Genomic DNA, 15,676 nt, shown 5'->3' with positions numbered 1-15,676 from the left:
GCATGTCTCCTGCTCATCCACTTCCTTTCCTTCTCGAAATTCCTCCTAGAGGTCAGTATAAGGTGGACATTAAGAGCTGGAATCTCAAGTTAGACTCACTGAATTTGAATCTTGTCTTTGCTTCTTACTGGCTGTGGGACCTTGGGTTAGTCAACTTTTTGTACTTCAGTTTCCTCATCTATAATTTGAGGATAATAGCATACTACCTCTGAGGGTTGTGAGGACTAAAAAATAAGAATATTTGTAATCTTCTTAGAATGGAGCTTGGCAAATAATTAGCCCCCGATAAACATCAGTTACTGTTGCTGCTGTTGTTACGTTGGCACAAGCACCAGACACAGAGGGGTCAGGAGCCAAGAGGTCAAATTCTTGCTCTGTCAGGTGCTGGCCACGTGACCTTAGACAAGTCTGTGTGTCCAGGGAGTGTCAGTGTTCTCACCTGGAAGAGATGTTGGGAGAATGAAAAATGAGGTGAAACAAGACAATCAGGATGAAAGCACCGGGCAGTTTGTGTTTATTAAGTCTTATCTGTCTCCTCCCTTCTCTCTTCCCCTCTCTTCTGCTGGAGATGGGTAATGGACTAGTGGAGAAGGTGAGGTGAACACCCTTGAAAAAACAACTGGTATTGTCGCATTCACTAACACGGAAGATAAGGACTGTAGTGGTGTCTCTTTTTTCCCCCCCAAGGTTGGTAATTTGTGTTTTATCCTTTATTTTCTTGACCAGTCTGACTAAATATTTATCAATTTCATTGATCCTTTCAAACAACCAGCTCTTGGTTTCATTGATTTTTCTCTTTTCAATTTCATTTATTTCTGTTCCCCCCTTTATTATTTCCTTCCTTCTGTTTGCTTTGGATTTAATTTGTTCTTTTTCTACTTAAAGTGCAAGCTTAGATGATTGATTTAAAGCTTTCTTTTTTAGAATGAATGTATGTATATGTATAACTGAATTACTTTGCCGCACACCTGAAAGTAACACAACATTGTAAATCAACTATACTTCAATAAAAGAAATCCTAGATGAACTTAAAAAGAAAACTTTCTTATTTTAATACCAAGTATTCAATGCTATAAATTTCTCTCTAAGTGTTACTGGCATTCTAAGTATAATGGCATTCCACAAATTTTGATATGTGTGTTTTTATTTTCCTCAATCACAAATATTTTCTGATTTTCTTTGTGATTTCTGCTTTGACCCATGGTTATGTAGAAGGATATTGTTTAATTTCCAAGTATTTGGGGATTTTTCCAGACAGCTTTCTGCCGTTGATTTCTAGTTTAATTCAGTTGTGGTCATGGTACAACATTTTTATTATTTCAGTTATTTTAAATTTATTAGATTTCCTTAATGATTCACAATATGGTCTATCTTAGTGAATGTGTGTTTGCAAAGAATGTATTTTCTGTTGTTGTTTGGTAGAGTGTTGTATAAATGTCAATTCAGTCAAGTTGGTTTGAAGTGTCTTCTGTATCCTTACTGCTTTTTTGTACTTGGTCTGTCAACTACTGAAGGGAAGTGTTGAAACCTCTAATTTATACTGGAGGATTTGTGTGTTTATCCTTTCAGTTCTATCAGTTTTTATTGCATGCATTTTGATCTATGCATTTGACACATGTATTTTATTTTACTGTATGTGTTTTGGATTATTAGGCCTTCTTAATGAAGTGACCATTTTATCATTGTTTGATGTCCCTTTTTATATCTGGTAATGTTCTTTGTTCTGAAGATTATTTTGTTTGTATCAGCTTTCTTTAGATTAGTGTTGGCATGGTATATCTTTTTCCAGTCCTTTACTTTTTTTCTATATATGCCTTTATATTTTAAGTGGGTTTCTTGTACATTTATATTTAATGTAATCATTAACGTATTTGCTTTTTTTTTTTTTTTTTGCGGTACGCGGACCTCTCACTGCTGTGACCTCTCCCGCTGCGGAGCACAGGCTCCGGATGCGCAGGCTCAGTGGCCATGGCCCACGGGTCCAGCCGCTCCGCGGCATGTGGGATCCTCCCGGACTGGGGCACGAACCCACGTCCCCTGCATCGGCAGGCGGACTCTCAACCACTGCGCCACCAGGGAAGCCCTCACGAAAATTTTTGATTTAACAGATTTTTGTTGTTCGGGGGAAGCTACATTTCCTGGCAGTGTCTTTATCCTAAGTGGAAGCAGCATTCTGGTGGTGGATACATAGATTTTATTTGTTCCTCTTATTCTCTAGTCCTTCCATCAACGGGTGGGCTGGGTTCCCATTTCCCTCCTGTGGTTTATATCGGAGGCTCGTGAGAAATAGAATATACGTCTCCTCTGTGGGTTGTTTTTTCTCGTCAGGATCCATCATCAATATCCATCTAAGGGAAAAGGAAAACCCCTTTTCAGAGGCTTTATGTGGTCATTTACTAACTTTATGAAGTGGGGAACAAAAAGATATGGGTTCGTACCTTTTCTTTTTAAAAGAAATCATTTTTTATTTTAAAAGTAATTCATGAACAAAATAGAGTTAAAAAATGCAGAAAGATAAAAAAAATAAAGAAATAAAACCCACCCATAATCCCATCAGCTAAAGAAACCATGACTCATATTTTATTGAATTTCTTCTAGTCATTTTTCTATGAGTGCATCTTTGTTCGTCTGTATATATCAGTTTACATGCCCCCAAATTTGTGTGTTTTGTTTAAATAAGCTAGTTTCAAAAAGGTGTGTTTTTCTGTGGGTTGAGTACTATGGCACTCATGAAATGCCGATATGTTATTCATGTTTGTCTGGTAAAGATGCCAAAACGTGTGGCATTTTCTTCAGTTTGCTGTTAGTGCTGGATTCCTTCCTGCAGCTACTTTACACGAACAGCCAGGACAGGTGTGTATATGTGATTCGAATGGAATGTGATTCATTTCAGAAAAGACCAGTTGTTGATTCCTTGTGCTGAGGTCCCCTGTTCCCCATGTAACTTTTGTCCCTTTCCATTTTTTTCAACCCATTCTCAGTTTTAGAGCAAACAGAAAGAAGGAAACTCTATGGTCTTCTCAGTATGTTTTGTTTTCTTCCTTTTCCAGAAAGTATTTTGGAGAAAAAATTGGGCTGTACTTTGCCTGGCTGGGATTATATACATCCTTCCTCATCCCATCATCCGTCATCGGGGTCATCGTGTTTCTTTATGGATGTGCCACGATGGAAGAAGATATTCCCAGGTGAGTTGGTTTTAACGGAAAAGGCTCAGTTCTCACGTGTCAGTCGTTTGGAGTTTTACCCCAGTTGCAAGTACATTGTACATTTCAGACGCCTCCTTCCAAAGCCTCCCCCTTTGTCCTTCTCCTTCCCGCTTTCCTTACCACGCAGCAGGTCACTTGTCACTTCCCTCTTGAGAGGTCTGGGAGCAACAGATTCTGGGAACAGCTCAGAGCCACGCTGGGTGTGGCCACTTCCTTTCCTGGTCAAGCTCTTCTCCAGGACCAGGGTCTGATTGGGCAGGGTCTGAAAACTGATGAAAAAGAAATCATGCCTGAGAAAAGCTTTTTTTCCCCTCAATTTCATGACTTTTTTCCCTTTGGTTTCCCAGATGACCCAAGGCAGGAAGTGTTGAGTGGTATTGGATAGAGATGGCATCTATGTGGTCAAACGCTGCTGGGATCAAAAGCTGTGAGGCTGTGTCAGAAGCAGGCAGCTCTGGAGCTGAGGAAGCCTCAGCTCTGGCTCAGGATGTCAGAGACTGCAGGAGGTGACAGGCCCCGTAGCGGGGCTCTTGGCGATCCAAGACATGGAACAAAGGTTGATCCTGTTGGAGAAGAGAGATCCTACAAGAAAATAGGGACTAAAAAGAGCATCCTTTAGGACTGAATGTGTTACATAGTAACTACGTGACTGGGTACCTCACTCCCTGACTCTTGGTTTCCTTGGCTGTGAAATGGTCATAATGACGCCTGCTTCATGGTGGCGTTGTGAGGACTAAAGTTGACAGTGTCTGGCACACAGCAGAGTATTCATAAATTATTGTTGAATGAATCAATATATGTGGAAATAGAGTTTGAGACACTTAGCCAATATTTAGAATTTAAATCTCTTGCCATCTCCAGAACTGGCTTTGCAAACGGAAGCATTCTTTATGCATTTTACTTTTTTTTTTTTTTTTTGGCCATGCCTCGAGCCATGAGGGATCTTAGTTCCCCGACCAGGGACTGAACCCGGGCCGTCTGCAGTGGAAGCGGGGAGTCTTAACCACCGGACTGCCAGGGAATTCCCTCATTTGTGTATTTTAATACTCTTTCAGTTGCAAGTGATAGAAATGCATGTGAACTAACGTACGCAGATAAAGGGAATTTGTCCTCAGGGTTTCGGGGGGCCCTCAGGGGCCCCAGTGGCAGGCACGTGGCTAGCCCAAGGGACTATGGAAATAGGGACTCCTTCTGTTTACTGCCCGTCTCTGATTATTTCTAGTATTTATTTGTTTCACTGAAGAGTTTCTCCATTGGATGTAAATACGGCTGCTTGTAGCTCATGGGTGTCATACCTGAGAGCTTTATACTCGATTGGTCCCAAGTGAAGAAGTCCTGTTGACTCCTTTTGGCTTAGGTAGAGGCTCTGGGTCAGCCAGTCGTGGCTTGGGGGCAGGGCGACACTGTGCCAGCAGGGATGCTCCCTCAGTAGCCTGGGGAATGGGGACACTGGGCAGCCTGTGGGTGTCCACAACAGTTGGGGTTAGGGATGGGGGAAGTCGGGGCCACCCTGAAGAAATGGGCAAGAGCTGTGCTCTTTGAGGAAAGCGTACCCACCAGCGGCAGGAACCAGGTGATCTTCCATTATGTCACTCTATAGAAAAGCTCTTGCAGGTTAGGGACACTGGAGATGGCCGTGTCAGTAGTTAGAATAAAGCTCAATACCTTGGTATGAGAGACAAGGGTTTGGATATGTTTGTGTATAAAAACTGTGGTGTCATCCGTTCAGGGTTCGGGACTGGCATTCTGTGAGCTTTGTCACAGGACCCATGTCTTCCGGGCTCTGCCTCGCGCAGCACGAGGGAAGAACGAGTACTTACCAAATTCCTGGTCTTAGTTGTACCAGGCATGGTGCTAGGTGGTTTCTGTGTTTTGTTTCTTTGATCCTGTAGAGATCAGTGTTGTCAGTAGGTATTCTCACCTCAGAGAGAGGGAGACATGGATGCTACCTGAGGTCGCTTGTCCAACTTCAGCAATTAATAATTGTCAGGGTTGGGATTTGAGTTCCACCTGCTCCAAGGTCTTTGCTTTTTCCAGTAAGCAGTGCAGTCTTCCTGAGGGCTCTTACCCTCCTCTGCAGCCCAGTTGCTCCAACTGGCCCCAGTTGGTTCAGTCTCAGAAGAAAACCCGGCTCAGTTGCCGGTTGTGATCCCTGGGGAGCTGGGCCTCAGGTTGATCCAAGCTGAGGACTCCATACCACGCACCTCGAACCAACTCAGTGCAGCGGGTAGGGCATCTGTGTGCTGGTTTACGTCAGGACTTAGAACTTGTGCCCTGGGTCTCCACACGGGAATGCATGTGACGGTGACCACTGCGGCTGGAAATGACCATGGTCTACACAAGCTGCAAAGTCATTTATTTATGCACATGCATGGACACTCATGTGCGTGCGGGTTTAGACGCGTGTAAAACGTGATCATTATCATTGCAGACATCCTGGAGTGTGCGATGTTTTACGAACTGTGGATAGCAGCCCATTAATGGATTATAGAATCAATGTAATCGTTACCTTTTAAATGAACTAGAATAAGGTGGGACAGAGTAGAATGAAACATAATATTAGTAGTCATCACGAGAAGGAAGTATCAGAATTGTTTCATGACAGTTATTTTAGTGATATAAGTGTTTTTATGAGGAGCGGGTACGTATATACTCGCATACTGGAATCTGTGGTAAATTTTTTTTAAACTGTTTTTTTAACTTTCTATAACAAAAAAGTTTGAAATTGGCTGCTATAAAATTTGAAAGTTTGGGTGCCAGTTTTTCAGAGTAAGGTGGGGCAAATCAAGAAGGTGGAAATAGAAAAAGTTAAGCACACTATGAAGACGTTTTTGAGAACTGCTTCTTAATCATAATTGTATGTCTATCAAAAGTCCAAGCTCTACGCCTGGCAAAAACTCACCAACTACCAATCCTCATTAACAGAGGAATAGCCTCTAAGTCCCAATACTGAATCCAAATGAATTCGTACTCTTCTAGGGTCTGTGTCTATCAGCCACTCCTAAGCGTGATTAAAAACTTGCACTCTTCCTGGGATTATTAGAAAGGTTTCTAATTTTGGCATTAAGCCTGGAATTTAGTATCTGTGTATCACTTTAAAAAAAAGCTTTATTTTGAAAACAGTATAGATTCACAGGAAGTGGTAAAGATAGTGCAGAGGGCCCAGGGCACCCTTCATCCAGTTACCGCCAGTGATTACGTCTTATATAACTACAGTACAGTATCAAAACCAGAAAATTTACATCACGTGGAACTTTAAATGGTACCTTTTATCGCCAAGAACTTCGATATGTGAGACACAAGCGTCACTTGTAAATAATAATTCCGTATGTGCTCGGTATATCTATAGAACCTTCCTTGACTTCGCAAGGGGTTGGTTGCATTTGTTCTCCATTTGCTTACACGCCTAGGAAAGACTGGAGCATTTTTTTAAAGCTAATTAATCTAAACCATATTTTCAAAAATTGGTTAGTTTAGACCTGAAACCTTAATAGCAGATGTTCTGTCTGAATTTCCTGAATAATTGCCTCCCTTTGTGGCTAGTACAGCTCTGTGTCGCCTGACCTGTGAGCTGTGGGTCACTCATTGAGGACACCACCCACTCTGGGGTCTTGGTTCACCTGATGGTCAGCCCATTCATCAATCTTCTGCTTCGCAGAGAAAATGATAGATTGAAGAAATACACCATTGCATTTATAGCCACTGTTACTTCGAACTGGGAATCTGTGGTGAAGGCAGCTAGTGAATGACCCAGACCTGACTTCAGTTCTAGGGGAGGTTCCCCCATCTTTCAGCTTGTCTAGAGGCAGCCTCTTTCAGAGACTACAGAGTCCTTTTAATGTCATCCTAAGGCAGAATTTCTCCAGAATTCTGTTCAAATTGCTTGCATCAAAAAACCCAAAAGATGAAACAAAAAACCCCAACCCAATACACGTAGAGCATTCTGACTTCAAACTGAAAAGATGTGATGAGTATCCATGTACCACGGCTGCCATTTTGTACAAAATGATTGGCAGTTGACTGTGTTCTGATTTTAAAACCAGTAATGTACACAGCCCTTAAGTTTCAAAGTGTGCCAAGTTGGTGGCTAATACTTTTTTACTTCTGACCTTTTAGCATTGACTAGTTTTTTTTTTTTTTTTTTTTTTTTTTTTTTTTTTTTTTTTTTTTTTTTGCTGTACGCGGGCCTCTCACCGTTGTGGCCTCTCCCGTTGCGGAGCACAGGCTCCGGACGCGCAGGCTCAGCGGCCATGGCTCACGGGCCCAGCCGCTCCGCGGCATGTGGGATCTTCCCGGACCGGGGCACGAACCCGTGTACCCTGCATCGGCAGGCGGACTCAACCACTGCGCCACCAGGGAAACCCAGCATTAACTAGTTTTGATTGAGATTAGGTGTTCTAGGATTCCACCCCCTTCTATGTGTAAAAAAAAAAACCCTCCGCAGCAAAGATATGAGAAGGACTCATGTCTTCTCAGAAATGGCTTAGAAGCAAAGCTCTTTACTAGGCTTTGTGCAGACCCACTGTTTTCCACGTGAGTCTGTTTTCTAAGAGGTACTCTCCTCTCCAAAAGCAGCAACTCCTCCACCAGGCAGCCAACATGTGTCTGACCCAGAAGACTTAAAATGAACCTTGCTCTCCGGTTACCAACAAGCGCATGCCCAGGTGAAGCTAGCACGGCTGAACTTATTATTAAGAAATTACTATTTAATATTGTCTATGTGAGCGCGTCGCCGCTCTTGATACTTGCCAATGGAAAGTCAATGGAGGAACTGGGATTTATCCTCGGAGACGTAGTTTCCATTCTCTCACACAGGCGGCCTTCCCTGCCGTGACTCATTAAAAACAAGCCTGAAAGCTGGGACTTGACAGACAGTGACAGCCCTCGGTGAAACCTTTCGACTGCTTAGCGATGGGGAGCTAGACGCAGGCATCCTGCCGGCTTCTGGGTTTCATCTAATCCCGGGCTTCAGCACCCAGGTACCAGCTCCCTCCGCCGGCAGCGGCCTCCGACTGTACCGTGCTCGGTAGCGCCCTCTGCTGCCTGTTTCCGGAGGAAACCCAGCTGTGGTTTCAGCCTGGGGTCCCCTGCGGCCCCATCACCGTGGCTCCAGCTGCTCTGTGAGAACAGCCAGTGCTTCATTTTCATGAAATTGCCAGTTCTCCACCCTTTTTCCCAAAACCATGAGCTTAGCCATGTACCCATCTCCCAGGGGGAATATGACACACCAGAGTGATGAGTTCATTCATTTTCCTACCAGAATGTAGTGTGGAGGGTTACTGGGGAAGCCAGTTAGGGCCGAGAATACTTCGGTTCTTATTTGCAAGCACCCTGATGAGCCTAAATTAATTGGGTCCAGCTAATCACCTAACGAATGAATGGAATTCAAATACATTCATGAGTCCTGTAACAGAAATACACTGAAAATAGGTGAGAATATAGGTGATGGTTATTTGACTAGTTTGTTCTCCAAGTATCTTGGAATCTAGACTTTGGAAGAATTTACCTTATTCTTCTGGCCTCCCTCATCCCATTTCATGGTTACGATAATTCTTTTTTTTTCTTAAAAAAATTTCTTTTTTATTTTTTAGAATTTTTATTGGAGTATAGTTGCTTTACAATGTTGTGTTAGTTCCTGCTATACAGCAAAGTGAATCAGCTGTACGTATACATATATCCCCTCTTTTTCGGATTTCCTTCCCACTTAGGTCACCACAGAGCACCGAGTAGAGTTCCCTGTGCTATACAGCAGGTTCTCATTAGTTATCTGTTTTATACATAATGTCAATAGTGTATGTATGTCAATCCTAATCTCCCAACTCATCCCACCCCCCCCCTTTCCCCCTTGGTATCCATACATTTGTTCTCTAGGTCTGTGATAATTCTTACTAAGTTGAGGTTACTAATTCCCTTTCTACAAACGGTCACGTGGCTGATGCACTTAGAAATGGGCTTCTAGCCACCTGACTCCATTCTTTTTCACGTGGCTTCTCCCTCCAGAGGAAGGAATTGTGTTGGTTCAGCTGCACACTCGTGTTTGTTCCTCTGTGTGACCAGCCGTACTCACTGATGAGACAGCCCATGCTTGAATGGGAGCGATGGAATCTGACCTCCGATGGGTGATTTATTCACAATTGTTGATGTGTCCCACCAGCCCCGTAGACACAGCACATTTTGAATGGACTTTATGTGGCATTGTCCAATGAACAGCATCTCTGATAGATGGTCATTAACTTTCTGTTGGGCCACTTTTAGTGACAGGGGGCTCCATATCTCCAAAGGTAGCCCATTCATTTTTTAAGACAAGATATAAGAATAACACTTCCGAAGGGAAGAACCCAATTCCAACTCTCTAACATACCTCGCTGTTGGAGTTGATAAGCTCAACCAGGGATTCGGAAGTGGGAGCTGTTTTGGGGGTGATGGGCTTGAGAAGGGTCCTGCTGGAGCCCCCCTGACCCAGCAGCCTCTGTCTTCTGCAGCAAAGAGATGTGTGACCAACAGAATGCCTTCACCATGTGTCCCCTGTGTGACAAGTCCTGTGACTACTGGAACCTCAGCTCGGCCTGTGGAACGGCGCGGGCCAGCCACCTGTTTGACAACCCTGCCACTGTCTTCTTCTCCATCTTCATGGCTCTGTGGGGTAAGCTGTCACCATGAGGCTTGCTTCTATGGGGGGGTACCTTTAAATGGGTACAGTGACCAAGCTCTAAAGCCCATATCCTTCGGTTTACTTCCTTAGTATTTGGGGGGTTTTTTTTGTTTTGTTTTGTTTTGTTTTGTTTTTGGCGGTACGCGGGCCTCTCACTGCTGTGGCCTCTCCCGTTGCGGAGCACAGGCTCCGGACGCGCAGGCTCAGCGGCCATGGCTCACGGGCCCAGCCGCTCCGCGGCATGTGGGATCTTCCCGGACCGGGGCACGAACCCGTGTCCCCTGCATCGGCAGGTGGACTCTCAACCACTGCGCCACCAGGGAAGCCCTGGTCCTTATACCTTAAAAAGCATTTTAGGGACAATAGATTTCTCTACTTTACTCATACATGTGAATAGAACTAAGAATATCCTCCGTGGCTTTATAAATATATTTTTTAAAGAGGTGGAGCAATGTGGATCTGGTGTTAATCTCATGTAGGATTTATTTGGAGATGGAACCCATCCATGCATGCTTTGAAAACCCCTCACACACTCATAGGCACCTCCAGGTACATCTCCTAAGACATGGCAAGTCCTAGATGTCATTTGGTGTCACACTCAGAATGGTGGGGTGACTGCCACAGTCACGGAGTTAGCTGGGGGTAAAGGTGGGCCCAGACCTGGTCTCTTGCCTCCACGCTCAGTGCAGTTCCCGGGACAAGGCGAGCGTAGACTGCAGAGATTTTACCTAATGCCAGAGGGATGTTTTCAATATTCTCACCCAAGGGATCTCTGAAGGAAGGAACAAATAGTTCCTTCATTTTCCTCCTCCTCCCTTCCCCCCAGAGTCTTGGGGTAATAAAGTTTCTCTGGGCCACAGCTATCTGACTAGAAGCACACGCATGCACACGTGTACACACACACACACTTCTATTCTTACAAACTGGGATAACCACCCCGTGGTCACTGAACATTTCTAAGAAGACACAGCCACGGGTATTAAGGAAGGGACCAAGGGGATATGTTTCAGCCTGTTGGGAGTAGCAGCCTGCCTTTCACTCATCCATCCAGTGCAGGCCCTCATCTTTCCCATTGGATTACAGACCGGCAGGGCCACTGTCCTGCTGCAGAAGCTGCTAGGTTTATCCGTGATTCCAGGGGGCCTGGAGGACACACCAGGATGGGGCCGTGAGTCACACATCCCGGGAGTGTGACCAGGAGAGAGGCGAGGTCTGTTCTAGCACCGCTGCCAGAACTGGTCCCAGTGGCCTCTGTCTCCTGCGGGCACCTCTACGTGGGTGGAGACAGAACCGAGCTGGAAAGATTCCCACGTGACCAGGCCACCGAGGAAGGTGTTTAGCAGAGACTCTGTTCTCCCAGGGAGAATAACCACTGCCCAGGAATGTGGGCAGTGTCAGCCCACAGAATAGGGGCAGGGGGTCGGAGGAAAGGGCACTTGTGGCCGTGTAGCTCTGGAACTGTTCACAGGAAGGGTCAGGAGAACAACCTGAATTTGCAGCGTGTGACCCACGCGGTGCCAGGCGGCTCTGTGCCTGCTTCTCGAAAGGCGGCGTCTTGTAATCACCCCAAATCCATTTGAACTGATCGGAGCGCAAAAGACGCACCCATGCTTTGATATGCTGCACCCCTCATTCCCATGAATCTGTCTGGCAAATATTACTGTGACTGAGCAGCTGAAGCTTACTGACTCTGGTCCACAATCCCTCAAGACCTCTCCTGGGATGTGTGCTTCCTTGTTGTGGGGAAACTTGGTTTTCAGCTGTACCTTCCCTGCTCTCGCGATGGATGAATAGATACCTCCCACCCCTTCTGAGGTTCACGACCGTTTCACCACCCCCAGCTCCCCTCTCTTTCTCTCACATAGCAGCAGTGGAGGGAAAGCAAATGCGGTGGGATTGTGTCAGCGCTTTGTGGCTTAGGGGTTGGTTTTGTTATTTTAACGGCCTTGCTGTGTGTTTTATGCGATTGTGTATTTGGTTACAGCAGCCAAGATCCCCTAGGCATGGCTGCCTACAAATTACAATTAAAAATAATAGTAAATGTTTCTTGTTAAATGTTTACTATTATTTTTAATATGAACAGACCAATCACAAGCACTGAAATTGAAACTGTGATTAAAAATCTTCCAACAAACAAAAGCCCAGGACCAGATGGCTTCACAGGCGAATTCTATCAAACATTTAAAGAGCTAACACCTATCCTCCTCAAACTCTTCCAAAATATAGCAGAGGGAGGAACACTCCCAAACACATTCTACGAGGCCACCATCACCCTGATACCAAAACCAGACAAAGATGTCACAAAAAAAGAAAACTACAAGCCAATATAACTGATGAACGTAGACGCAAAAATCCTCAACAAAATACTAGCAAACAGAATCCAACAGCACATTAAAAATGATCATATACCGCGATCAAGTGGGGTTTATCCCAGGAATGCAAGGATTCTTCAATATACGCAAATCAGTCAGTGTGATACACCATATTAACAAATTGAAGGAAAAACCCATATGATCATCGCAATAGATGCAGAGAAAGCTTTTGGCAAAATTCAACACCCATTTATGATAAAAACCCTGCGGAAAGGAGGCATAGAGGGAACTTTCCTCAACATAATAAAGGCCACGTATGACAAACCAACAGCCAACATCACCTTCAATGGTGAAAAACTGAAACCATTTCCACTTAGATCAGGAACAAGACAAGGTTGCCCACTCTCACCACTATTATTCAACATAGTTTTGGAAGTTTTAGCCACAGCAATCAGAGAAGGAAAAGAAATAAAAGGAATCCAAATCGGAAAAGAAGAAGTAAAGCTGTCACTGTTTGCAGATGACATGATACTATACACAGAGAATCCTAAAGATGCTACCAGAAAACTACTAGAGCTAATCAATGAATTTGGTAAAGTAGCAGGATATAAAATTAATGCACAGAAATCTCTGGCATTCCTATACACTAATGATGAAAAATCTGAAAGTGAAATTAAGAAAACACTCCCATTTACCATTGCAACAAAAAGAATAAAATATCTAGGAATAAACCTACCTAAGGAGACAAAAGACCTGTATGTAGAAAATTATAAGACACTGATGAAAGAAATTAAAGATGGTACAAATAGATGGAGAGATATACCATGTTCTTGGATTGGAAGAATGAACATTGTGAAAATGACTCTACTACCCAAAGCAATCTACAGATTCAATGCAATCCCTATCAAACTACCACTGGCAGTTTTCACAGAACTAGAACAAAAAATTTCACAATTTGTATGGAAACACAAAAGACCCCGAATAGCCAAAGCAATCTTGAGAACGAAAAACGGAGCTGGAGGAATCAGGCTCTGTGACTTCGGACTATACTACAAAGCTACAGTAATCAAGACAGTATGGTACTGGTACAAAAACAGAAATATAGATCAATGGGACAGGATAGAAAGCCCAGAGATAAACCCACGCACATATGGTCACCTTATCTTTGATAAAGGAGGCAAGAATATATACAGTGGAGAAAAGACAGCCTCTTCTATAAGTGGTGCTGGGAAAACTGGACAGCTACATGTAAAAGTATGAAATTAGAACACTCCCTAACACCATACACAAAAATAAACTCAAAATGGATTAGAGACCTAAATGTAAGGCCAGAAACGATCAAACTCTTAGAGGAGAACATAGGCAGAACACTCTATGACATAAATCATAGCAAGATCCTTTTTGACCCACCTCCTAGAGAAATGGAAATAAAAACAAAAATAAACAAATGGGACCTAATGAAACTTCAAAGCTTTTGCACAGCAAAGGAAACCATAAACAAGACCAAAAGACAACCCTCAGAATGGGAGAAAATATTTGCAAATGAAGCAACTGGCAAAGGATTAATCTCCAAAATTTACAAGCAGCTCATGCAGCTCAATATCAAAAAAACAAACAACCCAATACAAAAATGGGCAGAAGATTTAAATAGACATTTCTCCAAAGAAGATATACAGATTGCCAACAAACACATGAAAGAATGCTCAACATCACTAATCATTACAGAAATGCAAATCAAAACTACAATGAGATATCATCTCACACCAGTCAGAATGGCCATCATCAAAAAATCTAGAAACAATAAATGCTGGAGAGGGTGTGGAGAAAAGGGAACCCTCTTGCACTGTTGGTGGGAATGTAAATTGATACAGCCACTGTGGAGAACAGTATGGAGGTTCCTTAGAAAAGTAAAAATAGAACTACCATATGACCCAGCAATCCCACTACTGGGCATATACCGTGAGAAATCCAGAATGCAAAAAGAGTCATGTGCCACAGTGTTCATTGCAGCACTATTTACAATAGCCAGGAAATGGAAGCAACCTAAGTGTCCATCGACAGATGAATGGATAGAGAAGATGTGGCACATATATATACAATGGAATATTACTCAGCCATAAAAAGAAACAAAATTGAGTTATTTGTAGTGGGGTGGATGGACCTAGAGTCTGTCATACAGAGTGAAGTAAGTCAGAAAGAGAAAAACAAATACCATATGCTAACACAGATATATGGAATCTATAAAAAAAGAAGGTCATGAAGAACCTAGGGGTAAGGCGGGAATAAAGACACAGACCTACTAGACAATGGACTTGAGGATATGAGGAGGGGGAAGGGTAAGCTGGGACGAAGTGAGAGAGTGGCATGGGCATATATACACTACCAAACGTAAAATCGATAGCTAGTGGGAAGCAGCCGCATAGCACAGGGAGATCAGCTCGGTGGTTTGTGACCACCTAGAGGGGTGGGATAGGGAGGGTGGGGGGAGGGAGACGCAAGAGGGAAGAGATATGGGAACATATGTATATGTATGACTGATTCACTTTGTTATAAAGCAGCAACTGACACACCGTTGTAAAGCAATTATACTCCAATAAAGATGTTAAAAAGAAAATAATGGTAATGCCTGTCATTACATGATTATTATGATCAGTGGTACTGTGCTGGGTGGGCCTGGGCCAGGGCCCAAGCCTGCCAGGAAGAAAGCTGGGAGAAGAAGTGATTCTCCACGGAGAGAGAGCGATGGGGCTGCTGGTGGGGCGGAAACAGGGGTCCCTGAGATGAGTCAGCAGGACCCGGGACCAGCAGAGCAGTCTGGCCCAGCTCCTCCGGGGTTCTGGCTTCAAACTCCAGGGAACTTTGGAATGAGAGTGAAGCCCTATTGAAAAGTAGGGAAGGGAGGAGTAAAGGGACGAGGTTAAGGACAGTGACTTCAGGGTCAGACAGTCCTAACCGTGGGTCCCAGTCCCGCCCTGTGCCAGCCAGCGTGACTAGCCCTGTGTCTCTGAAGTCAGTCCTCTTAGCCGAGGTGCTGAGTAACGTGGGGCAGGGGTGGTCCTCGACCTGGGAGCAGCACTGCCTTCATCTCTCAAGCGGGTGAGGTGAGACCTGCACCCTAGTGTTCTCGTGACCGTCAGTGGGACGTGTATGCAGAGCACTCCGAGTGGTGCCTGGCCATGATTCCCACCAGGAGCTGTGAGCTGCTCTCCGTCGTCGCGACGGTCCTCTGTGTCCCCATGACTCCCCCTCAGTGACTCTGTTGCCCTGTCCTCTGTTCCCAGTCTGACTTCTCTCCTTCACAGAGACCTCGGTCTGTGTGCAGAGCCCTCCTCAGTCACTGAGAACAGCGCAGGAAAAGGAGGGGCGTACCCCTTGTTTGGAGACCATCCCCAGGCCAAGGCCAGGGTCGGGAGGTGGGGTACCCACCCGACAAGGCCTCAGATCCCAGGGAGAAAAGATACAGATGCGTGTACCACAATGTAGCTAGTAGCTGTCATAGCGCCAAG

The 15,676-nt window shown here is 44.4% G+C and overlaps 1 protein-coding gene across 3 annotated transcripts in view; it reads left to right on the top strand.

The window, feature by feature from the left end:
- The window catches only part of ANO2 (anoctamin 2), a 333,147-nt gene that overhangs the window by 155,704 nt on the left and 161,767 nt on the right, over nucleotides 1-15,676 (top strand). For all 3 annotated transcript variants that reach the window (XM_027093346.1, XM_027093345.1, XM_027093344.1), the window contains 2 exons: nucleotides 3,051-3,185; nucleotides 9,689-9,849. In XM_027093346.1, the coding sequence (XP_026949147.1) occupies nucleotides 3,051-3,185; nucleotides 9,689-9,849 (296 nt within the window). The remainder of the gene's footprint in view (nucleotides 1-3,050; nucleotides 3,186-9,688; nucleotides 9,850-15,676) is intronic.

This window comes from Aethalodelphis obliquidens, unplaced genomic scaffold, assembly GCF_003676395.1.
Source record: "Aethalodelphis obliquidens isolate GAN/ISIS:26980383/991018 unplaced genomic scaffold, ASM367639v1 scaffold83, whole genome shotgun sequence".
Taxonomy (NCBI): domain Eukaryota; kingdom Metazoa; phylum Chordata; class Mammalia; order Artiodactyla; family Delphinidae; genus Aethalodelphis; species Aethalodelphis obliquidens.
This window is presented reverse-complemented; position numbering and strand designations above follow the sequence as displayed.